Source organism: Bufo gargarizans, chromosome 8 (assembly GCF_014858855.1).
Source record: "Bufo gargarizans isolate SCDJY-AF-19 chromosome 8, ASM1485885v1, whole genome shotgun sequence".
Taxonomy (NCBI): Eukaryota; Metazoa; Chordata; class Amphibia; order Anura; family Bufonidae; genus Bufo; species Bufo gargarizans.
This window is the reverse complement of record NC_058087.1, coordinates 121,238,941-121,266,138: the sequence shown is the minus strand read 5'-3', so window position 1 is coordinate 121,266,138 and position 27,198 is coordinate 121,238,941. Positions and strand designations below refer to the sequence as shown.

General features: G+C 38.9%; 1 protein-coding gene across 1 annotated transcript in view; it reads left to right on the top strand.

Annotated features, from left to right (window-relative positions):
* Window positions 1–27,198, top strand: part of SLC39A10 (solute carrier family 39 member 10) — a 319,796-nt gene that overhangs the window by 76,624 nt on the left and 215,974 nt on the right. Inside the window, exons 2-3 of the mRNA XM_044304420.1 lie at window positions 19,708–20,711; window positions 26,458–26,638. Coding sequence (XP_044160355.1) covers window positions 19,719–20,711; window positions 26,458–26,638 — 1,174 coding nt within the window. The 5' untranslated portion in view covers window positions 19,708–19,718. The remainder of the gene's footprint in view (window positions 1–19,707; window positions 20,712–26,457; window positions 26,639–27,198) is intronic.

Below are 27,198 nucleotides of genomic sequence, written 5' to 3'. Positions count from 1 at the left end.
ATGGAAAAGTTGTCTTTTGCCAAGATATTTCTCTCACCCAGCATGGTTATATGTAAAATGACACCCCAAAACACATTGCCCAACTTCTTCTGAGTACGGCGATACCAGATGTGTGACACTTTTTTGCAGCCTAGGTGGGCAAAGGGACCCACATTCCAAAGTGCACCTTTCGGATTTCACCGGTCATTTTTTACAGATTTTGATTGCAAACTACTTCTCACACATATGGGCCCCTAAATTGCCAGGGCAGTATAACTACGCCAAAAGTGACCCCATTTTGGAAAGAAGACACCCCAAGGTATTCCGTGAGGGGCATGGCGAGTTCCTAGAATTTTTTTTTTTTTGTCGCAAGTTAGTGGAATATGAGACTTTGTAAGGAAAAAAAATAAAATAAAAAATCATCATTTTCCGCTAACTTGTGACAAAAAATAAAAAGTTCTATGAACTCACTATGCCCATCAGCGAATACCTTAGGGGTTGTGGGGTTTTGCTACTGTTTGGGCATTGTAGAACCTCAGGAATCATGACAGGTGCTCAGAAAGTCAGAGCTGTTTCAAAAAGCAGAAATTCACATTTTTGTACCATAGTGTGTAAACGCTATAACTTTTACCCAAACCATTTTTTTTTGCCCAAACATTTTTTTTTATCAAAGACATGTAGAACAATAAATTTGGCGAAAAATTTATATTATGGATGTCGTTTTTTTTGCAAAATTTTACAGCTGAAAGTGAAAAATTTTTGCAAAAAAATCGTTACATTTTGATTAATAACAAAAAAAGTAAAAATGTCAGCAGCAATAAAATACCACCAAATGAAAGCTCTATTAGTGAGAAGAAAAGGAGGTAAAATTCATTTGGGTGGTAAGTTGCATGACCGAGCGATAAACGGTGAAAATAGTGTAGTGCAGAAGTGTAAAAAGTGGCCTGGTCATGAAGGGGGTTTTAGCTAGCGGGGTTGAAGTGGTTAAACTGTCACCATGTCTGCAGACATAGTGACAGCGCTGAGTGCCGGCTGTTACACACAGGGGGGGCGGTTTGTGGGCGGTCCCCCGCCAGCCTCCCGCTGAATTTTCATTGGTGGTCAGTGGTACCAGAGTGTCAGGACATTGCTGACACTCTGGTATAAACGGCTGACATCGCTGCGTTGTCAGCCGTTTAGCCGTTTCACCCTTTCCATACCGCGGTCTGTACGGACCGCGGTATGGAAAGGGTTAAGTCAGGGAGCTCCCCCCCCTCTGCCATCGGGGGGCTGCTGGATGGGGGGACAGAGGGAGGGAGCTCCTCTCCTTCCCCTTCCCCGTCTGCTTTCCCTGCACGGTGAACGCTATAAAAATAAAAAAATAAAAACTATCAGGAAATATAAATTTTGCCCACCTTACTTCCCAAAAAAGGTAATAAAAGTGATCAAATGAGTCGCATGTACGCCGAAATAGTACCAATCAAACCGTCACCTCATCCCGCAAAAAATGAGCCCCTACATGAGACAATGGCCCAAAAAATAAAAAATAAACTATGGGGAAACTATAACATGATTTTTTTTTGTTTCAAAAATGATATTATTGTGTAAAACTTACATAAATAAAAAAAGTATACATATTAGGTATCGCCGCATCCATATCGACCAGCTCTATAATAATATCACATGAGCTAACCCCTCAGATGAACACCGTAAAAAATAAAAAATATAAACTCTGCTAAATAAACAATTTTTTGTCACCTTACATCACAAAAAGTGTAATATCAAGCGATAAAAAAGTCACATGCACCCCAAAATAGCGCCAATCAAACCGTCATCTCATCCCGCAATAATAATACCCTACCCAAGATAATGGCCCAAAAACTGAAAAAACTATGGCTCTTAGACTATGGAAACACTAAAACATGCTTTTTTTGTTTCAAAAATGAAATCATTGTGTAAAACTTACATAAATAATAAAAAGTATACATGTTAAGTATCACCACGTCCGTATTGACCGGCTCTATAAAAATATCACATGACCTAACCCCTCAGGTGAACACCGTCAAAAAATAAAAATAAAAACGGTGTACAAAATGCAATTTTTTGTAATCTTATGTCACAAAAAGTGTAATAGCAAGCGATCAAAAAGTCATATGCACCCCAAAATAGTGCCAATAAAACCGTCATCTCATCCCACAAAAAATGAGAACCTACTTTAGATATTCGCCCAAAAACTGAAAAAACTATGGCTCTCAGGCTATGGAGACACTAAAACATATTTTTTGGGTTTCAAAAATGAAATCATTGTGTAAAACTTAAATAAATAAATAAAAATTGTATACATATTCGGTATCGCCGCATCCGTGACAACCTGCTTTATAAAAATACCACATGATCTAACCTGTCAGATGAATGTTGTAAATATAAAAAAAAGAACGGTGCCAAAAAAGCTATTTCTTGTTACCTTGCCTCACAAAAAGTGTAATATAGAGCAACCAAAAATCATATGTACCCTAACCTAGTACCAACAAAACTTCCACCCTATCCCGTAGTTTCTAAAATGGGGTCACTTTTTTGGAGTTTTTACTCTAGGGGTGCATCAGGGGGGCTTCAAATGGGACATGGTGTCCAACAAAACTGTCTAGCAAAATCTGCCTTCCAAAAACCGTATGGCATTCCTTTCCTTCTGCGCCCTGCCGTGTGCCCGTACAGCGGTTTACGACCACATATGGGGTGTTTCAGAATCAGGGCCAAAAATAAAGAGTTTTGTTTGGCTGTTAACCCTTGCTTTGTAACTGGAAAAAAATAGTAAAATGGAAAATTTTCCCAAAAGTTGAAATTCTGAAATTTCATCTCTATTTGCCAATAACTCTTGTGGAACACCTAAAGGGTTAACGATGTTTGTAAAATCAGTTTTGAATACCTTGAGGGGTGTAGTTTCTTATATGGAGTCACTTTTATGGAGTTTCTTTTCTAGGGGTGCATCAGGGGGGCTTCAATTGGGACCTGGTGTCCAAAAAATACTGTCTAGCAAAATCTGCCTTCCAAAAACCGTATGGCATGCCTTTCCTTCTGTGTCCTACCGTGTACCCGTACAGTGGTTTATGACCACATATGGGCTGTTTCAGTAAACTACAGAATCAGGGCCATAAATAATGAGTTTTGTTTGGCTGTTAACCCTTGCTTTGTAACTGGAAAAAAAATTGTAAAATGGAAAATTTGCCCAAAAATTTAAATTCTGAAATGTCATCTCTATTTGCCAATAACTCTTGTGGAACACCTAAAGGGTTATCAACGTTTGTAAAATCAGTTTTGAATACCTTGAGGGGTGTAGTTTCTTAGATGGAGTCACTTTTATGGGGTTTCTTTTCTAGGGGTGCATCAGGGGGGGCTTCAATTGGGACATGGTGTCCCAAAAAAACTGTCTAGCAAAATCTGCCTTCCAAAAACCGTATGGCATTCCTTTCCTTCTGTGTCCTACCGTGTGCCCGTACAGTGGTTTACGAACACATATGGGGCATTTCTGTAAACTACAGAATCAGGGCCATAAATAATGAGTTTTGTTTGGCTGTTAACCCTTGCTTTGTTAATAATAAACAGAGTATGGTGGCTCTCTGTCGCCTATAACTATGAGTGGGTGCTGCTAGGCCTAAGTGACTCACCCAGTCACAAATTAGAAATAAATGTAATATATAGAAAGGCTGAGCACTCTCCCAATGGACCACACAGAAACTATTCAAAGATTGTTTGAGTTTATTACACCAATATATAGATCTAAAAATCAACAAAATTAACTAAATTACAATAAGACTATAATAAAAATAAAATATTCAATAAAAATACACTATGAGTATAATAAAAGGGTTAAACAGATTCAGGGCATAATAAGTAAAATGGTTTACAAAAGCATAATATATCTGGCTTTGATGAAGTATGTCCTGGATATGCAGAAAAAAGATGATGATTTGCAAATATTCGACAGTCAGAGAATATATGATGATATTTTCGGATGTATTTTCGAATATATATTCGCATAAATGTCCAGACTGGAATAAATTATGTGCTTGCGAAAATTAGTCAATATCCCCTGTGTGGCAATTTAAAGGAAACACTTACTCTTGCAGACAGCCGTCTGATTATCGCACACGGTGGCGTCCCACGTGGCTAATGGAGTTGAATTTCGGCGGTGTCTGTTACTTGCAGTGCAGCAGGAGTAGTGTGAGCGATATAGCCCTCCGTGTAGAGATTCTTTGTGAAAGAAATTGAAGTTGTAGCTCTACTTCATGGGACTGAATGTTCGCTTTATGCCATAAAGTTCCTCAGGGTGAAAGGAATTGATTCAAATTATCGGCATCGGGACGTCCATCAGCTGATGTGCGGGTCTTTTGAAACCAGACGCGTTTCGGGGTCTTTTCCTAGCCCCTTCCTCAGTGGTAGCCCGCAAAGGGAAAAGAACCCCTTTTTATACCCAAAATCCTTCATGATTCGACAGATTACAAAATCTGGAATGGATTTGGCGATTTGTATCAGCCAGTTGCATATTAAATCCGGTATGGAATAGAAGATGGATGTGTATATTAGATATATGCCAGTTTTTCAAATGTAACTATTATGAAGAATCATAAATGGTGTCTCATAGGATTATACATACACATACATATTAATTCATAAACCATCTATGAAATTTTCCGAAAAAACGCAGATGCGATTTCTTCAACCTTTGTGCGTTTTTCATGCGTTTTTTGCGTTTTTTCAAGATTTTGCATCTATAGCCCATAAGTATATGTAAGGTGCCACTTTTCAAAGAAAACATTCTCCCGAAAATGTTTAACAGTGTCTTATATATCAGTATGTGGATATTAGTCACTATCTGTGACCCAGCAATACAATTTTCCAAAAAACGCAACTGCGTTTTTTTGATAATCCATGCGGTTTTCGTGCGTTTTTTTGTAAATTTGCTGGATTTCTTCTCCATATTCATTCCACATATAGATATATAATGCATATGATAATTTAAAACGTATAATAGACAATAAATCTTAAAATACTTTCTATATATCAGAGATTGCATAAAATTAATGAAACCATTGAGTATAAGTTCATACAATATATTAAAAATGATTTCTACAACAATAATATATCCTAATATCTGTATAACAGTAAAATAGAACCCATTGCGAATATATGATAAATAGTTAAAACCCTGAGTTTAAACAAGGAGTGAGTAGTCTATTTGACGCGGACCCCAAATTGTATTCTAATGTTCTATCTTCATTTCACTGATTGATTGTCAGTAGGTATTTATTTGATAAGTCATCTAAATATTCATCTAATGTTCTAGTTGGAAGATGTTTCTGACTGAGGAGTGAGAGATTGGGAGCCCTCCATCCGAGAAGGACCAGAGTGGGTAAAGCAAACCACCTCTGGGCCTGAGTCAGATGGGGGGCGCCCAACCGAGATGGGTACTTAAAGGAAGCCGTAGATTTCAGATTCGGCATTCAAGCCCATCGGTATGATTGAATCAAAATTAAAAATGAATCTAGATTCAACACGGGACATTTGTTTGATGAGGTCCCCTCCTCTCCAATGTGGTTTAACTCTCTCAATAGCAGCGAAAGACAAAACATTTGGGTTTTGATTATGATGTAGTTTAAAGTGTCTGGAAACAGTATGTTTATCTGATCCGCTTCTGATTTTTGTAAAATGCTCAGAGATTCTTTCCTTCAAGGTCCTTTTAGTGCGCCCTATATATTGTTTGTCGCAAGGACATTGAAGGATATATATTACATTCTTGCTGTTACATGTCAAAAAATCTTTAATCTCATGTTTAAAACCATTTGAAGTGGATAAAATTTCCATTGTTTTCTTCGAGAAAAGTGTTTTTTTACAATTTGAACAGGTGTTGCATCTAAAGAAACCCTTCAAATTTAGCCACTTATGAATAGTTAGGTCTGAGGAAGACTTTCCAGATTTGATTGTCGGAGCAATTTTTAAACCTAGATTGGGGGCTTTGGTATAGATGATCTTTGGCTTTTTAGGTAGTAACGTTCCTATAATTTTATCCTTTTGGATAAAATGCCAATGTCTATTTATGATGGTTTAAATTTTTTTATAATGTGAATTGAAAGGGAGAATAATATTAGTTTGTTCCAATTCTACCATTTTCCCATGAGATGTAGGGTTCTCTATCTTCTCCAAAGGTTTGTCAAAGAAAGTCTGCCTGTCTAAAATTTGTATCTTATTAAAAGAGTCTTCAACTGATTTCATTGGGTAATTTTTTACTTTAAATTGTGACTTTAACATTTCGGCTTCTTGTTGGAAGGTGTCATTATTAGTGCAATTCCTTTTGAGGCGTCTAAATTGGCTGCTCGGGATGTTGAGCAGCCATCTTGGTAGATGGCAGCTGGAATGTAAAATAAAACTATTTCTAGCCGTTGGTTTCTGGTATGTTGAACATATTAATTTATCTTGTTCGACATTAATATTTAGATCAAGGAATTCTAGATGTGTTTTACTTATTGTGGAGGAGAAACGGAGATTTAGTTGATTCTCATTAATCGTCTCCAAAAATGAGGTTAAAGATGTTTCATCACCCCTCCAAATAAAAAACACATCATCTATATAACGTTGCCATAGCACCAGGTTTGACCCCAGAAGATGGTTAATGGTAGCATCTTCCCAATTTGCCATAAAAAGATTAGCATAACTAGGGGCGAACCTGGTGCCCATAGCTGTTCCAGTCACTTGAAGATAATAGTCCATATCAAAATAAAAATAGTTGTGTTTTAAAATTAACTCTACACCCTCCGCTATAAAATCAATTTGTTCCTCATGGAAACGTTTACTATTCTTAAGTTGATTAATCATTGCTAATATACCCTGTGTGTGGTCAATTGATGTATACAGTGTCTGAACATCTAAAGTGCCCATAGTCCATTCAGGATCATAACTTAATTTTTCTATGATGTCCACTATTTGAGTCGTGTCCTTAATATAGGACTTGGTATTTTTGATGACTGGTTGTAACAGATTGTCTATATATTGGGAAAGGTTCGCTGTAAGGGAACCTATCCCTGAAATAATGGGACGACCTGGCGGTTTCAAAGGATTTTTATGGACTTTGGGTAAACAATAAAAAACTGGGAGTCTGCATTGGGTATTTAGAATAAATTTCGCCTCAGGTTCTGATAAAATCTTATTTCGTGTACCTTTAGTACAATAATCCGTTAAAATAGTTTTAAAACCTTCTATAGGATCCACACTTAATTTGGTGTAAGTATTTTCATCCCCTAATTGTTTTTTACATTCTTCATTGTAATCCAGAGTGTTCATAATTACAATGGCGCCGCCTTTATCGGCGGGGCGTATTATAATATTTTCCTTTGATTGCAGAGATTTTATAGCTTGAATTTCTAGATTAGAGAGGTTATTTTTTGTAAATTTAATATTTAAAGATCTTAAATCTTGTTCAACATTTTTTCGGAATGTATTAATTTCCGAACTGATTTCTTGTCTGGGGAATTTTACTGATTTAGGTCTCAATTCAGTATGTACATATTTTGAATTCCTCTCCTGACATGAAATGACTGGGTTTTTGAGAAAATATTTTTTAAGACACAGTTTACGGATATATTTTTCAATCCCTATGTATATATCAAATTTATTTGCTTTAGTGCTTGGAGCGAATTTTAATCCTTTATTTAGGAGTTTAATTTGCGGTTCGGTTAAATCGACATCACTCAAGTTAATTATGGCATCTTGACATAAGGTCATTTCCTGTTGTGATTGTGGTGCCTTTCGTTTGCTCCTCCGTGTTTTTCTCTTCCTGTTTGGTGTGTGTGTTTTTTGTGATTTTTCTGTATCGTCTCTTGTGGCCAATTCTGTTCTTGGTAATTGTGATGTCTCTGAGGTGATCTTTCTCGGGAGGCTCTGTGGCCCCATTCCTCCTGTCTGTGCCTCAGATTGTACGGGTGTGAAATGGGTGAAGGTGAATAGCGTTGTCTGCTCAGTGAATATTTCGTGTGGTTGTGATGTTGTCTTGTCCGCACTCTGTGGTGTGGTGGTGTCTGGTCTAAAAAATGATCATTTGTGAGTGCTTCATATCTATTGGAAGTTGAAATAGTAGACCTAGTTTGTATGTCTTGTGAACAGTTATTATCATTAAATTTTACAAGTTCTTTATTATGTATATCTTCTAATTGTAGATGATCCACATCTTGAGTGTGTGGAACACTTAGATGTCGTTTTTCATAATTATTAAATTTTTTAAATTTTCTTTCAATGATGTCATTTTCCAATTTATCTATACTCCTACATAGTCTTTCTTGCCAGGAATTGAATTCCTCATCTTTTGGGAATTTTTCTATAGTTTCTTTTATTTTAGAAATTTTAACTGTAATTTCATCCAAGATTTGGGTCCTTCTTTTCACGATTAATTGGATCAGTGATATTGACTGATCAAAAAGGAGTTTCTCCCATTCCTTGGTGAAATCACTGTTAACAAGATCCTGTGCTGGAGTTTTTGATAGTAATAGACCCTTAGGGATATATCCATTTTCTATGTATTGTAAGAGAGATCTAATCTCCCATCTTTGTTTAAGTTGTTTGTGCAGGGAGATTTCAAGTTCTCTGAATACTTCAGTCATAGTTTGGTCAATGTTAGTAACTACCTCTCTATGAACAAATTTAAACGTCTCTACTTTTTGACGTTTAGTTTCCATGTGGTTCCAAATGTCCATAGTTTAAGGCGATGGAGCTCACCAAATGGGGTGAGAAAGAAAGTTAATAATAAACAGAGTATGGTGGCTCTCTGTCGCCTATAACTATGAGTGGGTGCTGCTAGGCCTAAGTGACTCACCCAGTCACAAATTAGAAATAAATGTAATATATAGAAAGGCTGAGAACTCTCCCAATGGACCACACAGAAACTATTCAAAGATTGTAAAATGGAAAATGCCCAAAAATTTAAATTCTGAAATGTCATCTCTATTTGCCAATAACTCTTGTGGAACACCTAAAGGGTTATCAACGTTTGTAAAATCAGTTTTGAATACCTTGAGGGGTGTAGTTTCTTAGATGGAGTCACTTTTATGGGGTTTCTTTTCTAGGGGTGCATCAGGGGGGCTTCAATTGGGACATGGTGTCCCAAAAAAACTGTCTAGCAAAATCTGCCTTCCAAAAACCGTATGGCATTCCTTTCCTTCTGTGTCCTACCGTGTGCCCGTACAGTGGTTTACGAACACATATGGGGCATTTCTGTAAACTACAGAATCAGGGCCATAAATAATGAGTTTTGTTTGGCTGTTAACCCTTGCTTTGTAACTGGAAAAATAAAATATTAAAATGGAAAATATGCCAAAAATGTGAAATTTTGAAATTGTATCTGTATTTTCCATAAATTCTTGTGGAACACCTAAAGGGTTAAAAAAAATTGTAAATTCAATTTTGAATACCTTGAGGGGTGTAGTTTCTAGAATGGTGTCATTTTTGGGTGGTTTCTATTATATAAGACCTGAACTGGTCCATAAAAATTGGGTTTTTGAAAAGTTCAGAACAATATCAAGATTTGCTTCCAAACTTCTAAGTCTTGTAACATCCCCAAAATATAAAATATAATTCCCAAAATGATGCAAACAGGAAGTAGACATATGGGGAATGTAAAATAATAAATATGTTTGGAGGTATTACTATGTATTATAGAAGTAGAGAAATTAAAACTTGGAAATTTGCATTTTTTGGCAAATTTTTGGTAACTTTGGTATTTTTTTTTTAAATAAAAATTTATATTTTTTACTTCATTTTACCAGTGTCATGAAGTACAATATGTGCCGAAAAAACAATCTCAGAATGGCCTGGATAAGTTAAAGCGTTTTAAAGTTATTACCATGGCCTGGTCCTTAAGGTGAAAAGGTGAAAATGAGCCGGGTCCTTAAGGTATTAAATAAAGTTATGAAGGTAGAATTGGTGCAAGTTCTAAAGTTTTTTATGATGTTTTTGTCTTAAGTAGCTTTGAGAGTGTGGCCAAAATCCTGCTATGTTTAGTTATATTTGGAAAGGGAAATTGTCCAAGAAATTTCAGAGTTTTACTTGAACTTTACTTATTAATGGTTAAGATGTGGGAAGTGCTACCTAATGGTTTACCCAAGAAGCTGAGATTAAACTTAAGTATCATGTACATGCGGAAGAGTTTGACTAATTGTGGATTCTGCATACTTTGTAATATTTTTTTTCACTATATGTATGAGCCAAAGTGTGAACTTAACAAGCACATAAAACCCCATGCTTATGTTGGCCCAGTTGTTTTGTACCCTTGGCACAGGCGTTTGCAGCCTATGATATATAGCCTTTATGCCATTTGAACCCATTATCAGCCTTTATGCCTCATTAGCCCCATTATGCCTCTCATTAGCCCCCATTATGCCTCATTATCCCCCATCATCAGCCCTTATGTCTAATTATCCCCCATTATGCCTCATTAGCCCCATATGCCTCAATAGCCTCCATTATGCCTCATTAGCCCACATATGCCTCATTAGCTCCCATTATGCCTCTCATTTTCCCCCATCATGCCCCCAGCAGCCTCATTTTTTATAAAATAAAAAAACACTTACCTCTCTGCTCCTGGACGCTGCCGCTCCTCGCCGCCTGCTGTCGGCTGTGCTGTGAACTGGCACGCACAGCATGACGTCACAAAGCATCTCACACTGTGTGCAGCCCTGCATAGCCGAGGACCAGGAAGCAGTAAGTACAGAGCCTTCATTGCTTCCTGGTCCTCTGGTACTAATGAGCGCTTCCAAAATGGAAGCGCTTCATTACTATTCGCCGGTCAGCAGGCTTGATTAGGGTGTGCCCAGGCACACCCGGCACACCCCGTGTGCACGCCTATGATCCTTGGGAACAGTGTGAACTGCTGAGTCTTATTGTCACCAATTCTCTTAGCTTCTTAGCTGAATTTGTCAAACACCAGGCTTGCCTCAGAACAGATACTTATTTGTGTTTCATTGAAGTACAGCATGTACACCCTAATATTAGAATCTGTTTCCTATCGAAATGTGACAAATGCATTATAACTGAATGCAGGAGAATTGTTAGGATCTTAAAAGATCTGGGATCAAAACCCCATCCTCCCCAGCCCTAGTGCCAAAGGAAAATTTGGACAGGGGAATACAGCACCATAGACCTCTTACAGTCTGTGAATTTTCTTTGATGTAGACACTATCTTTTCTCATCTTCTCTATTTGACCCAGACAACACATGACAACATCTTTTAGCCATATCTCATCTCTGCAGATTCTGCTGCAGAAACATCTTTGATTCTTTACTTTTCCCACTTTACTCCCAGTCTGGGTGCCACTATAGTTTTAATCTACTGCTACCCACAATACTGTGCAGTTGTGTTTCCCAATGCCACCAAATACTATACTGCAGAAATAACAGTGCCATACAGACAGCCATAAAAGTGCTCCCAAATGTCCCATCAATACTAATAATCTTCTCCCTCATAATCAGTGTCCTCATTAGTAATAATGCCCCTTACAGTGAAAATACTCCCCAAGAGTGCTCCTTTTAGTAGCAGTGTCCCTCACTTTGTGCCTATTAATGATAATGCCCTCACATAACTCCCAGTAGTAATAATGTCCCATGGTGCTCCCAGTAGTGATAAGGCCCCTCAATAAGGCTCCTATAGAACGTCCAGTGGTTATAATGCTTCATATAGTGCCCCCAGTAGCCCATTAGTTATGATACCCCCTCTAGTACCCAAGTAGATATTATGCCCCCTATTAGGCCCCCAATAATTACAATGGCCCCTTGTAGTGCCCAAGTAGTTATAATGTCCCCCTGTAGTGCCCCCAGAAGTTAAAATACCTCTTGTAGAGCCCCCAGTAGCTATAATACCCCCTTTCATATCCCCTGTAGATATAGTGCTCCCAATAATTATTATTGCCCATTGTAGTTTACCTGATAGTTATAATGCCTATAGTCCCCCAAAAAATTATAATCGCCCTGTTCCAGCAGTTACAGTCATTTGCAAAAGTTAAGACCACCTGTTATTTTCTCTAAAATTATATATTCCAAAAAAGTTGGGACACTAAACAAATTGTGAATAAAAACTGAATGCAATGATGTGGAGATGGCAAATGTCAATATTTTATTTGTAATAGAACGTAGATGACAGATCAAACGTTTAATCCGAGTAAATGTATAATTTTAAAGGAAAAATACGTTGATTCAAATTTTCACGGTGTCAATAAATCCCAAAAAGTTTGGACAAGTAGCAATAAGAGGCTGGAAAAAGTAAACTTGAGCATAACGAAGAGCTGGAAGATGAATTAACACTAATTAGGTCAATTGGCAACATGATTGGGTATAAAAATAGCTTCTCAGAGGGGCAGTGTCTCTCAGAAGCCAGGATGGGTAGAGGATCATCAATTCCCACAATGTTGCGCAGAAAGATAGTGGAGCAGTATCAGAAAGGTGTTACCCAGCGAAAAATTGCAAAGACTTTGCATCTATCATCATCAACTGTGCATAACATCATCCGAAGATTCAGAGAATCTGGAACAATCTCTGTGCGTAAGGGTCAAGGTCGTAAAACCATACTGGATCTCCGGGCCCTTAAACGACACTGCACCACAAACAGGAATGCTACTGTAAAGGAAATCACAGAATGGGCTCAGGAATACTTCCAGAAACCATTGTCAGTGAACACAATCCACCGTGCCATCCGCCGTTGCCAGCTGAAACTCTACAGTGCAAAGAAGAAGCCATTTCTAAGCAAGATCCACAAGCTCAGGCGTTTTCACTGGGCCAGGGATCATTTAAAATGGAGTGTGGCAAAATGGAAGACTGTTCTGTGATCAGACGAGTCACGATTCGAAGTTCTTTTTGGAAATCTGGTACGCCATGTCAACCGGACCAAAGAGGACAAGGACAACCCAAGTTGTTATCAACGCTCAGTTCAGAAGCCTGCATCTCTGATGGTATGGGGTTGCATGAGTGCGTGTGGCATGGGCAGCTTGCATGTCTGGAAAGGCACCATCAATGCAGAAAAATATATTCAGGTTCTAGAACAACATATGCTCCCAGCCAGACGCCATCTCTTTTTCAACAAGATAATGCCAGACCACATTCTGCATCAATCACAACATCATGGCTGCGTAGGAGAAGGATCCGGTTACTGAAATGGCCAGTCTGCAGTCCAGATCTTTCACCTATAGAGAACATTTGGCGCATCATAAAGAGGAAGGTTCAACAAAGAAGGCCCAAGACAATTGAACAGTTAGACAAGAATGGGAGAGCATTCCTATTTCTAAACTTGAGAAACTGGTCTCCTCGGTCCCCAGACGTCTGTTGAGTGTTGTAAGAAGAAGGGGAGATGCCACACAGTGGTGAAAATGGCCTTGTCCCAACTTTTTGGGGATTTGTTGACACCATGAAATTCTGATTCAACATATTTTTCCCTTAAAATGGTACATTTTCTCAGTTTAAACTTTTGTTCCGTGATTTATGTTCTATTCTGAATAAAATATTAGAAGTTGGCACCTCCACATCATTGCATTCATTTTTTATTCACGATTTGTATAGTGTCCCAACTTTTTGGGAATCCGGTTTGTATTTCACAAACACCACTACTTGTTTGTCAGAGATAATTCAACAAATGACATTACATATTAAGACCTACACTGTCTTTGAGTACACAAACTGTCTGAAATCAGTACTTTATGTGGCCACTTTTGCTTTTTATAAACACAGAATGTGTTGTGGCATGCTGTCAATAAGGTACTTGCAGCACTTGGACAAAATGTCTTTCCACCATAATTTCATTATCGCAGTAACCAAAGTTTGAGAATGTGATGATTGCATTTCTGCAACCTTGTCCTTTATTTTGGTCCACAAATTCTTTATTGGGTTTAGGTTGGGACTGTTATCCAGCCAGTCCGGCACATTGATGTTGTTTCTCTGCAGGTAGTCTTTTACCTGCTTTGATCTTTGTCAAGATGCACCATCATGCATAAAGATTATGCATTATTGCACTACCATATGACTTAAAGAGTAACAAACTTTTCAACAATTTTTTGAATGTTCCAAATGTCCTAAAATAATTTTTGTAAAATACTTTATTAACAGATTTTGCATATTTACTAGAAAAACATTTGCACCTAAAGTCCTGATTTCTACCACTCTTTAAATGCACTTTATTCGCCCGTTCCGCTCAGCTAATCCTGACATAGCACATTGTTACAGGGTACCCATGTATTATGCGAGCCTTTAGCCAAGCTCAGAGGGCACAGGCAGGAGAATCAATGTGTGCTCCTGCCCAAACACTGCTTGGTGCGGCCCTGTTACTACAATGCAAGGAATCCATACTCCGCACATTGCTGAGAAGTCAGCGACGTGCGAATATAGTGAATTTAAAGCGTGGTAAAAATTATGACAATTTTAGTAAAGAGGAAAAATCTGTTAATAAAGAATAACAGAAAAATGATATTAGGGCATTTGGGACATTTAAAAAAAAAAGTTGAAACAAGTTTAGTTACTCTTTAATAACTTTTCTCCAACTTTTTCAGCCATCGTATTCCCCTGAGGAGAAAATGCAGCAGTTCCAGTAGAGGTAGCAGTAGAGGACATAGCACCCCCTATCATCTGACTTGTCAGATGTTTCACAGTGCTCAAAAAGTATTTTTCATTATACCATTTGCCTTTTGGTCGTTGAACAAGTTGATATGATGCAAATTGACACAAAATTAGCTTCATCAAAAAAGAGCCCTCTACTCCTATGTTGAACAGTCCACAATTGATGACGTTTCGCAAAATCAAGTCTTCTTTTTTTAAACGTGGGTTAGTCTCAGTTTCCATGCAGGTTTACAGAAGTTAATCTAAATTCTTTGGTGAGCTATTGGAAAACAGTGCTAATACTAATATCCAACTCTTTTAAACGTAGATGAGTCTTGATTTTCTGTAAATAAATGTTTGGAGACCAAATAACAATGTTCTTTATGGAGCTATCATCAACACATTCTAGTTTTCTTGGACTTCCACTGATCTTTCCCTCATTCGAATCACCTAAATCCTGATATTTCGTGACAGCTTTATGCTCATGCTTGTCTTCCTAGCACATCCAGAGTACCCTTCACTGTGTAAAGTCAGTATTTTTGTCTTCATAATAATACTTAATGACATGTTTTGTCCATAGCAAAAATGCGTATACAATCTGTCACCACAAACACTAGAAGCAAAATGTACTGGAATGCTTCCACTTACTCTGTCAACACCTACCACGATCATGTGATGCAATGACAATAGGAGGTTGCACAATACAGACAGCTTATGATGCAATTTGCAGAAATAATACATACAGGTGGTCTTAAACTTTTGCAAAGGACTTTATAATACCCCTTGTAAAGCCCTGATAACTATAATGCTCCCTATAGTGTTTCCAGTAGTTATAATGCCCACTAGTACCCCCCCCCCCCCAATAGATATAAAGCCCCAATAATTATAATGGCCCCCTGTAATGCCTTCAGTAGTTATAATGCTGACTGTAATGCCCCTGGTAATTATAATGACCCCGGTAGTACCCACAGTAGGTATAATGGTCCCTATAGTGCCCAGAATAAATTATAATGCCCCTGTAGTGTTCCCATTAGTTATAATAATAACCCCATTAGGTATAATGCCCTATATAGTACCCCTTCAAGCCCCCCAGTAGTTATAATGTCCCTGTAGTTTTCTCAGTAGATATAATTCCCCCCCATAGTGTCACTAATAGATATGAATACCCTCTGTAGTGCCCCCAGTATTATAATGCCCCCTGTAGTTCTCCAGTATTATAGTGCACTTCTGTCTCCAATACTTATAGTGCCCCAGTACTTAAAGTGCAACTCTTCAGTTATAATGCCACCACAATGTGCCCCCAGTAGGTTTAATGCCCCCCTACATAGTGCTCCTAGTAGGTATAATGCTCCCAGCAATCATAGAGCCTCTTGCAGTTATAATTCAACCAACAAACTTGTAGGTCCTTAAGGAGGTGGCCACACTGTATTTATTTACATGTAAGATTCAGGGGTCTCTAGGACACCTCACTGGCTAATTAATTATATAAAACATACATTTTATTAGTTCATCTTAAAATGTGTCTTTGAACTCTTAACTACTAAGATTAAAATTCCTCAGAATTTAGAGAGGTGGGAGTTATATCAGTTATCTGAATACACGTTTTCCGTGGCGGGGTGCCTGATGACTTCTCTGGACTGTCCCCCTTTCGTTATACCTCCGATTACTCTAATCTCTATACCAGCTGTATATTTAGCTGTGTATTAATTCCCCTGATAGGGTTCCCTCCTCTCTAAATCTGAACTAAAATGTTACACCTGCATCCCTACATGTTTCGCCGTATGACCGGCGTCTTCAGGGGATGGCGTTCAGGCTACCTTGCAGTTATAATGCACCCCCTACATAGAGTCCCCAGTAGGTATAATGCATTCAGCACTTATAAAGCCCCTTTGCAGTTATAATGCGCCCCTACATAGTGCCCCAGTAGGTATAATTTCCCTAGGTTTTATAGAGCCCCTTGCAGTTATAATACACCTCTCATACTGCCTCCAGTAAATATAATGCCCCCAGCACTTATACAGCCCCCTTGCAGTCATAATGCACCACTTCTACATAGTACTCCAATAGTTATAATGTCCTCAGCATTTATACAGCTTCCTTGCAGTTATAATGCACCCCTCCTACATAGTATCCCAGTAGGTATAGTGTCCCTAGCACTTATACAGCCCCCTTGCAGTAATGTACCCCCACATAGTGCCCCCAGTAGGTATAATGCCCTCAGGTCTTATGGATCCCCTTTCAGTTATAATAGCCCCACACATATTGCTCCCAGTCTTGTAATTTCAAAAAGCAGAGGCACATCCAGATTAAGTAAGAGTGCCGGCTCACGGTATGAAATGCACAATGTGGTTCAAAGAAAAGAAAAATATATTACATTTATTTAAGGCAACAGACACAACAAAACATGCATTAAAATTGTTGTATAAAACAAATCAGGGCCATGTGAACCATACATGTACACATGACACCCTGACTCACCACAGAAGTCATAAACATGCCCCCACATCAATAAATATATGACAATATAAAGTGCATAGAATCCATCAACAATGAATAAAGAAGCTAAAATACACGTATCGCCAGACTTGCTGGCTTCCTCAGGAGTGCCTGGTCAAAAGTAGCACATAGTCTGATATTTGTATAAAAAATAATCAATGATGATAATCTTCACCTGCATACCAGGTGCCCATGTGGAGAGTAGAGGGCGGTAACAACCTCACTCTCATGGAGGAGGAGAGAGGAGAAAGAAGGGGGGGGGGGAGAAAGAAAGGGGAGACGGTGCTGCATATCTGAAATTAATGAGTGGACATGGCTGCTGAGAGAATTATTGATTACTGTATTTTATCATTTTATATTCCATCCTATATGCGTCACTATTTTAAACTTTATTTTATAAACATCCGTTTTTATATATCATAATTTGCCATATAAAATTTAACAAGAGAGAGAGAGAAAAAAAAAGGAACAACCGTTCTGTCCCGTCAGCCACAGTCCAACAAAATTGTGGATATCACAAAATTGTGGATATCACAAATCCTTTGCTGTTCATCCTAGCGAAGAAATCATCCCACTCGGTGATCCAAAGAATTCCTTATAAACTATATAGAACCGTTCCCAGTGTTAAGTGGAATAAGAGATGATCTGGCAGACCCGGATCGGAGAGCCAGAAGATCACGTACAGAGGCAAAAAACATGTGTATCTAAAAAGAAACAAGATCCTTGCGTAATCTCAGATCCAAGAAATCCACTGTATCATCCGATATGGTATATGTTAGATGGATGTTCAAGTCATTTTCATTTAGTGTGTCAATGAATTATGCACAGGTCTCCTTGGAGCCCTGCCAAAGGAACAGAACATCGTCAATATCACGGAATTAACCCACCACACAATCACAAAAGAACGCAGATGGGTACACGTGGGTCTCCTCCCACCAACCCAAAAAAAGGTTAGTGTAGGAGAGCACACAGCGTGCCCCCATCGCCGTTCACGACTCCTGCCTGTAAAAATTACGATCAAAAACAAAATAGTTATGATGTAAAATAAAATGCAGGAGGCTCACCAGGAAAGTGTGGTGGGCTGGTTCCCCAGAAACTGACCTCTCCAAGAAATGAGTGGTGGCCCAATACCGTCCTTATGCGCAATATTCGTGTACAAAGACTCAACGTCGCAGGTCACTAATAATACGTCGGATGTAATTGACACACGCTCCGAGTCCTGTACATAGGATGGTAGCCCTAGGACCTTGGGTTGGAGAAAAAAGTCAACATAGGTTAAAGCCTGTTCACACAAACCACCAATACCGGCCACAATTGGTCGCCCTGGGGGGTTGTGGAGGTCCTTATGGACTTTTGGGAGCATATCAAATGTGGGGATGATTGGTTGACTCACCTCCAGGAATTGATGCTCCTTCTTGGCAATGATGAACATCTCCCAGGCTGACTTCAATAAACGATCCAATTTCTTTTTAAAAACCATGGTGGGGTCAGAAGGTAGGGGTGTGTAGAAAGTTCTATTCTTAAGTTGACGATTCGCTTCCTGTGTATATAGTTCTGTGTTCCATAGGACCACGTTTCCACCCATGTCTGCTTCTTTGATGACAAAGGTGATGTTAGCCTGTAATTTTCGTAAAGTATCAAATTCCTCCCAGTCGGTATTATGCCCCCAACTCTTATAGATCCCCTTGCAGTTATAATGGCCCCACACACACACACACATACACATACAAACGCACACAGTCCCTAGAGTACTTTCTAACACCAATGTAATTTAGAAAAAAAACAATACAACAATACCAAAGGCCTCTTATGATCTGAGTTGCTGACTTCTGGATTCAGGTGGTCCCGTTGAAGTTAACATGCCTCCTGCATCTTGGCACAGTTGCGTATAATGACATCACTGCGTTGCCTGAGAAAAGGCAGTTGCAATTATGTTATCACATCGCAACCACCTGCACTGTTCAATTCTGTCATAAGCCTCAGGTCTAGTGACCTATTTGAGTGTCAGGGCAGGAAGTAAAGAAGTAAAAAAAAAATTTGCTATATGACTAATTACTTCGTCACAAAGCACATGTTTTTGTAAGTAGCAGGTGCAATGACCGGGAACGGCGATCATGCCGCCCCTGTCATTGAACAGATGCCACGTTCATCGCTGATTGCGGCATGTGAGATCGTTATTACAGCTTTTTAGGGGTTGCTCATTAAAAAAATTACAACTAAATTGTACTTACCTCATTCATTTGAGCCAGAAGAGGCCGCCACGGTCATCTTGTTATGAGGTCATGACGTCAGCCGGTGTGGTGACATCATACACAGCGCAAGATTTCGTATGGGATCTTCAATAAATATGGCCACGACGGCCTCTTCACGCTCATATGGATGAGGTAAGTATGTTTTTTTTTTTTTGTTTTTTTTTCTTACTGCCATTTCAGGGAAAATCAATTTGTTACCAAAAGCACGAGGAAATTCGGCTTCGCTGCAAATCTAACTTTTCCTGAAATTTGTATTGAAGTCCACTTTGTTAACTTCGTTTTGCTCAGCACTAATTGTGGTACAACTGAAAACAGCAAAGTATAAACTTGGGCATTTTACAGACTGCATTCTAATGTATTTTCCTCTTTTTGTGTGTGTTTTCTCTAGGTGAAGTAGGAATGAAGGTGTCCAAGCACACAAAATTTAGCATTATATGTCTGTTTACTTTTATTGTTAATAATGGTAAACATTGCAATGGCTATGTACATGACCACACATCAGGGGAAAGCCAAGTTAACAATCACAATGATAACGGGATCTCAGAAGAGCCATATCTGCAAAATGGAATTTCAGAGCTGCCATTAAGCAAATCTTCATTTCCTGAAGCTGAGCATGAGCAAAAATATTATATCCAAAAATTATTTCATCGCTATGGAGAGAATGGAAGATTGTCTTGTTACGGACTGGAAAGGCTTTTATCCAGTTTGGGTCTTGGTGAGGTTAAAGTAGTTGAAATAGGCCATGAGATAATTGGCCATGATCCTGTTTCACATCTGGATGTTCTAGAAGTTCCGAAAGAAAAGCATTTACATGTACATGATCATATAGAATCTCCTCCCTTTACAAATGAAAAAATTGTTCCAAAAAAAGAGTTTAACAAGTGTAACCAAAAAAATTCATCAGCGCCCATGGAGTATAAAAGCACCCATAAAAATCCCTTGCATCAAGTTCATAATAGTACATACCATTACCATAACAATAGCCACCAAAATCACAATGCCGTAGTTAGCCATGTGTCACTTGAAGGGCAAACAAATGAACCATTGACCAGTACAAATACAACACAGGAACAAGCAAAAAATCTTTACAAGCATATGAAGAGACGTAAAGGGAAAAAAAACAACAAAGTCACTGTAGACTCACAGTTTGATTTTGGTCAAGGTGAAAACAAGCACAGTTTGAAGCCTGACCATACCTCTGCTGCATCTCTTGTTCCCAGGAATGTGGATGATGATAATCTTGAATTCAAGGAACACAGACAGGGGCCTGTACATCTTCATAGAAACACTTATAAAAGAGAAGCTCCTAATGATCAGCCAACTATAAAAATCCATGCAGACTTTCAGAAAATGCACAGTGAACATGACAATGAAGTGCATGAACATGATGAGGTAAGAGGAGGCTGCATTTCTTTGCATTTCTACATTGACACTACCCATAATTTATAAAAATAGAAATAGAAACTCAGTTCGATTAAAACTTAATTTACAGAACTGATGGCACTGTGGGAGAATTGTGGACATTGAGTTATGCAGCTTGTCTACCTTTCTACCCTTATCTACCGTCTACCTTTCCACCCTGAGCAACTTCACTTCACAGCCAGTCATAACATGGCAGCAATTTTCCTTCTAAGCTTCTGTATCCCTCAGCAGTAAAGGGGTTAATGTCTGTATGCCTGCTGGTGATCTAGAACACTGAGGGGGTTAATATAATCCTTAGTGGGTCTAGGCAGTGAAAGAGTTACTGTCAGCATACCTGCTGGTCTAGGGCTGTGAAAGGTTAAATGTCAGTATATCTTGTGGTCAAGACAGTGAAGGGTAATTACTGGACCTCTGGTGACAGCAGTGAAAGGTTAATAAAGGATTCCTGGTGGTCCAGACAATGGCGGGGTTAATGTCAGTATACAGATGTAGCAGGGGTAACACACACACTCAACTCAAATTTCTGAACTCATCGCGTTATCTTGAAACAAAAGCTATTCAAAAGCAATTGCTTAATGCATTTAGTTGCATTTAGTTTCGATAACATGTCTCATAAAGCATGTGTGTTAACCCTGCTACATCTGTACCTGGAGTTTTAGGGCACTGAAAAGGTGTATGTCTGTATACCTGATGGTCGTAGTCAATGAAAGCATAGTGGCATGCAAAAGTTTAGGCACCTCTGGTCAAAGTTACTGTTACTGGGAAAAATTAAGTTGAAGAGGAAATGATCTCCAAAAGGCATAAAGCTAAAGATAACACAATCCCTTTGTATTTTAAGCAAACATTTTTTTTACTTTCATCTTTTATATTTTTTTAAATAACAAAAAAAAGAAAAGGGCCCAAAGAAATACTTGGCCATCCTGCTTGGTTAGTACCTAGTAGCACCCGCTTTGGCAAGTATCACAGCTTATAAACACTTGTAGCCAGCCAAGAGTCTTTTAGTTCTTGTTTGAGGAATTTTCATCCATTATTCCTTACATAAATCTTCCAGTTCTGTGAGATTCCTGGGCTGATTTTCATGAACTGTTCTTTTGGTAAAACCCTTAGTTTGCACTTTTTGAGTTAATCTATTGTGGTTTTTGAGGTGTAAGTATATCTGGTGGTCAAACCAGTGAGGGGATTAATTCAAAGTTCCTTGGTGGTCTATATCAATTAATAGTTTAATGTTAACATCCCTGCAATCGTATGACTGAGCAATTCTCTTTAAGATGTTTCAGGAGCTCTGCCCAATCATTAAGGAAATAGTCAGTGTGTGGTGAGAGTACCTATGAGTCCTCCTGGCTTACTGACCAGTCATAAGTGAGACCACTGCTATGTTATTTACATTAGACCACAGTGAAAAGAAAGGCAGAATTTTAGTACCCTAAATATTGCGTTGGTGTAGCTGCCTGAGGGATTGGTGGGGGTCTGCAAAAAGGAATTTTAAACAGAAAAAAATATTTGAGATACACTTTTTTATAACAGACCTAAAGGGAATAGATGAAAGGATGGTTCCACTATTAAAGAACTCTGTGGTGCAGGACATACCATGCTTTAAGCGCAGCTATACAGATACAAAATTTCATAGTTCACAATTAGCAATTGATTTTTGGAAAGATATAAGGATTGCTTTATGAAAAGCTAATTTGGATCAACGGACCTTGCATAGGGGTCATCTGCTGTCATTGCATATACAGTAATAAGCAGCATTCAGTAGGTGTGATATTATTTTTCTGATATTTTCCATAGGCTTGTTTATAGAATTTAAACTTTCTAACAATTAGTGATGAGCGGCCGGGGCAATATTCGAATTCGCGATATTTCGCATATATTTTGTAGAATATTGGTCGAATATTCGCAAATTCAAATATTCGTTATATTCTACTTTTTTTTTTTTACAAAGAAATCGGCAAGGTAATTATCATGTAATATATGAATATTGCGCGATCAATACAGGCGTGAGTCAAAAACAAATATATAGCACTATATAATATAAGTTTTTCGAATATTTATAATTTTTTCCATCTGAAGTCATGATTCCTCCCTGCTTAAATTGCTTTTGGGCCAATGATTGCCAGAGTCTTCAAAATAAGGTTTTCCACCTTTAATGTGAACTATAAACTGTACCACTCAATTGAAAAACAAACTGAAATCTTTGAAGAACAAACTGAAATCTTTTAGGTGGAGGGGAGGGAAGAAAACATGTGCACGCCCTCTTATAACTGGGGATGTAGCTGTGTTCAGAATTAAGCAATCACATTTTTTTAAATCGTGTTAAATAGGAGTAAGCATACACCTGCCATCATTTAAAGTGCCTCTGATTAACCCCAAATAAAGTTCAGCTGCTCTAGTTGGCCTTTCCTGAAATTTTCTTAGTTGCATCCCACAGCACAAGCCATGGTCCACAGAGAGCTTCCAAAGCATCAGAGGGATCTCATTGTTAAAAGATATCAGTCAGGAGAAGGGTACAAAAGAATTTCCAAGGCATTAGATATACAATGGAACACAGTGAAGACAGTCATAATCAAATGGAGAAAATATGGCACAACAGTGACATTACTAAAAACTGGATGTCCCTCCAAAATGTATGAAAAGATGAGAAGAAAACTGGTCTGGGAGGCTACCATGAGGCTTACAGCAACATTAAAGGAGCTGCAGGAATATCTGGCAAGTACTGGCTGTGTGGTACATGTGACAACAATCTCCATTATTCTTCATATGTCAGGTCTTTGGGGTAGAGTGGCAAGACAAAAGCCTTTTCTTACGAAGAAAAACATCCAAGCCAGGCTACATTTTGCAAAAACACATCTGAAGTCTCCCAAAAGCATGTGGGAAAAGGTGTTATGGTCTGATGAAACCAAGGTTGAACTTTTTGGTCATAATTCCAAAAGATATGTATGGCCCAAAAACAAAACTGCACGTCACCAAAAGAACACAATACCCACAGTGAAGCATGGTGGTGGCAGTATCATGCTTTGGGGCTGTTTTTCTTCGGCTGGAACTAGGGCCTTAAAGCTAGAGGGAATTATGAACAGTTCCAAATACCAGTCAATACTGACACAAAATCTTCAGGGTTCTACTAGAAAGCTGAACATGAAGAGGAACTTCATCATTCAGCATGACAACAACCCAAAGCATACATCCAAATCAATAAAGGAATGGCTTCACCAGAAGAAGATTAAAATTTTGGAATGGCCCAGCCAGAGCCCAGACCTGAATCTGATTGAAAATCTGTGGGGTGATCTGAAGAGGGCTGTGGACAGGATATGCCCTTGCAATCTGACAGATTTGGAGTGTTTTTGCAAAGAAGAGTGGGCAAACCCTGCTGAGTCAAAATGTGCCATGCTAATAGACTCATACCCAAAAAGACTGAGTGCTGTAATAAAATCAAAAAGTGCTTCAACAAAGTATTAGTTTAAGGGTCTGCACACTTATGCAACCATATTATTTTATTTTTATATTTTTTTCCCTCTACCTAAAATCTACCTAAAAGATTTCAGTTAATTTTTTAATTGCGTTGTACAGTTTGTAGGTCACATTAAATATGGAAAAAGTTCTTAAATTATAACTTTGTCTCATTTTTTTTACATCACAGAAACCTGACATTTTAACACGGGTGTGTAGACTTTTTATATCCACTGTATTTGAACACCTGAGAAAATCAGTGTAAATATTTGGTACAGAAGCCTTTGTTTGCAATTACAAAGGTCAAATGTTTCCTGTAGTTCTTGACCAGGTTTGTACACACACTGCAACAGTGAATTTGGGCCACATCTCCACACAGATCTCCTCTAGATCTGTCAGGTTTCGGGGCTGTCATTGAGCAACACAGAGTTTCAGCTCCATCCAAAGATGTTCTATTGGATTTAGGTCTAGTGAAGTTTAGACCAAAAAGATCTACTTTGGTCTCATCTGACCATATGACTTTCTCCCATGCCTCCTCTGGATCATACAGATGGTCATTGGCAAACTTCAGACATGTGATGACTTGAGCAGGAGAACGTTCCGTGCAATGCATGATTTGAAACCATGGCTGCGTAGTGTTCTACCGACAGTGACCTTTGAAACTGTGGTCCCAGCTCTCTTCATGTCATTGACCAGCTCCTCCCTTGTAGTCGGGGCTGATTCCTCACCTTTCTTATCATCAGTGATACCCCAGAAGGTGAGATCTTGCATGGAGCCCCAGTCCGAGGGAGACTGACAGTCGCCTTTAGCCTCTTCCATTTTCTAACAATTGCTCCAACAGTTGATCTATTTTCACCAAGCTGCTTGGCAATTGCCCCGTAGCCCTTTCCAGCCTTGTGGAGGTCCAAAATGTTGTCTCTGGTGTCTTTTGACAGCTCTTTGGTCTTGCCCATGGTATTAGTTGGCATCTGACTGACTGTGGGGTGGACAGGTGTCTTTAAAGAGCTCAGACAGGTTCTACTAAGGCTACTTTCACACTAGCGTTCGGTTTAAAGGCTCTCACAAGTGGCCCCGAACGCATCCATACTGCCCCAATGCATTCTGAGTGGATGCGGATTCGCTCAGAATGCATCAGTCTGGCACCGTTTTGCCTCTGCTCCGGTCAGCAGGCGGACACCCGAACGCTGCTTGCAGCGTTCGGGTGTCCGCCTGGCCGCGCAGAGCCAAACGGATCCGTCCAGACTTACAATGTAAGTCAATGGGGACGGATCCGTTTGAAGTTGACACAATATGGCTCAATTTCAAACGGATCCGTCCCCCATTGACTTTCAATGTAAAGTCTGGACGGATCCGTCTGACTAACTTTCACACTTAGAATTTTTTCTGAAATATAATGCAGACAGATCCGTTCTGAACAGATCCCATCGTCTGCATTATAGGAGCGGATCCGTCTGTGCAGACACCACACGGATCCGCTCCGAACACAAGTGTGAAAGTAGCCTAAGTTAGATTAATGAGTGGAGTAGAGGTGGACTTTTTAAAGGCACAGTAACAGGTCTTTTAGAGCCATAACTCTTGCTGTTTCTCAGGTGTTCAAATACTTATGTTCAGCAGTGCAAGACAAATAAATTCTTAAAAAATCATACAATGTGATTTCCTAAAAAAAAAAAAAAGTTTAGTTCTGTCTCTCAGAGTGGGAATGCACCTATAATGTGAATTTCAGTCCCCTCCATGATTTCTAAGTGGGAGAATCGCAGGGTGTTCAAATACTTATGTTCCTCAATGTAGTTCATTAACCATGCTGTACAATATACAGTATAACACCTACACTGTTGGGTTATGCTATATATTGTATGGTATGGTGTATGGATTATAATGTATACTGTTTGGCATGATGTATGGATTATAATGTATATTGTACGGCATGGTGCAGGGATTATAATGTACATTATACAGCAAGGTGCAGGGATTATAATGTATACGGTACAGCATGGTGTATGGATTAAATTGTATATTATACAGCATGGTGCAGGGATTAGAATGCATTCTGTACAGCATGGTGTAGGGATTATATTGTATATTATACAGCATGGTGCAGGGATTAGAATGTATTCTGTACAGCATGGTGTAGGGATTATACTTGGATGATGCTGTGCCCAGCTCTGAGGCGACCCCGCTCAGCAGCTGCCAAGTCTTAGAGGGAACACTGACCAGTGCATGTCAAAGGTCACCATATTGGTTATAATTTTTTATTCTCTTTTTTCCCTTCCAGTGTTTAAATGTTACTCAGCTCCTCAGTTACTATGGGCTATATGTCAACTCTCCAATTTCTCCTGACCAGTTTGCTTATCTGTGCCCTGCACTGTTGTACCAGATTGACAGTAGGTTTTGCATTAAGCATTTTACTGATTTAGAAGTAGAGACTTTGCAAGTAAGAGAAGGAGCAGCATCTGGTAAGTAATCCCTGTTTTTGGTGACCCTTCTATTTGTAGTCTTGTATAATTGATGGTTTAGAAGTCCAAATTGATAAATAAATCACTGCAAATTAATTGTTTTATCAAGTGCTAAAATGAAAAATTTTTGAAAATGGTGCATTCACACAACCATATGTATTTTGCAGTCCGCGAAACGTGATCCACAAAAAATACAGATTACATCCATGTTGCATCCTTTTTTTGAGGACCCATTGTAACAATGCCTATTCTTGTCCGCAAAATGGAACAAAGACTGCAAAACCGACATACGGATGTGGACAGCAATGGGCTAGTATGCAATCCCCCAAAAATGGACCTTGAAAGCAGACTAAACATACGGTTGTGTGAATGGGACCTAATACACAGCCACAGTGGAAAACAAGACAGTCATAATCAGAACTTTTGTTATGTACAATTAATTCAGAGGACAATTAAGCCTGAAAAAACTTTCTCTATAGCATGGACCAGTAACCTTCGCCACTACAGCTGAAGTGAAACTACAACTCCCAGCATGCTAATTTCACTTCTGTAAGAGTCCA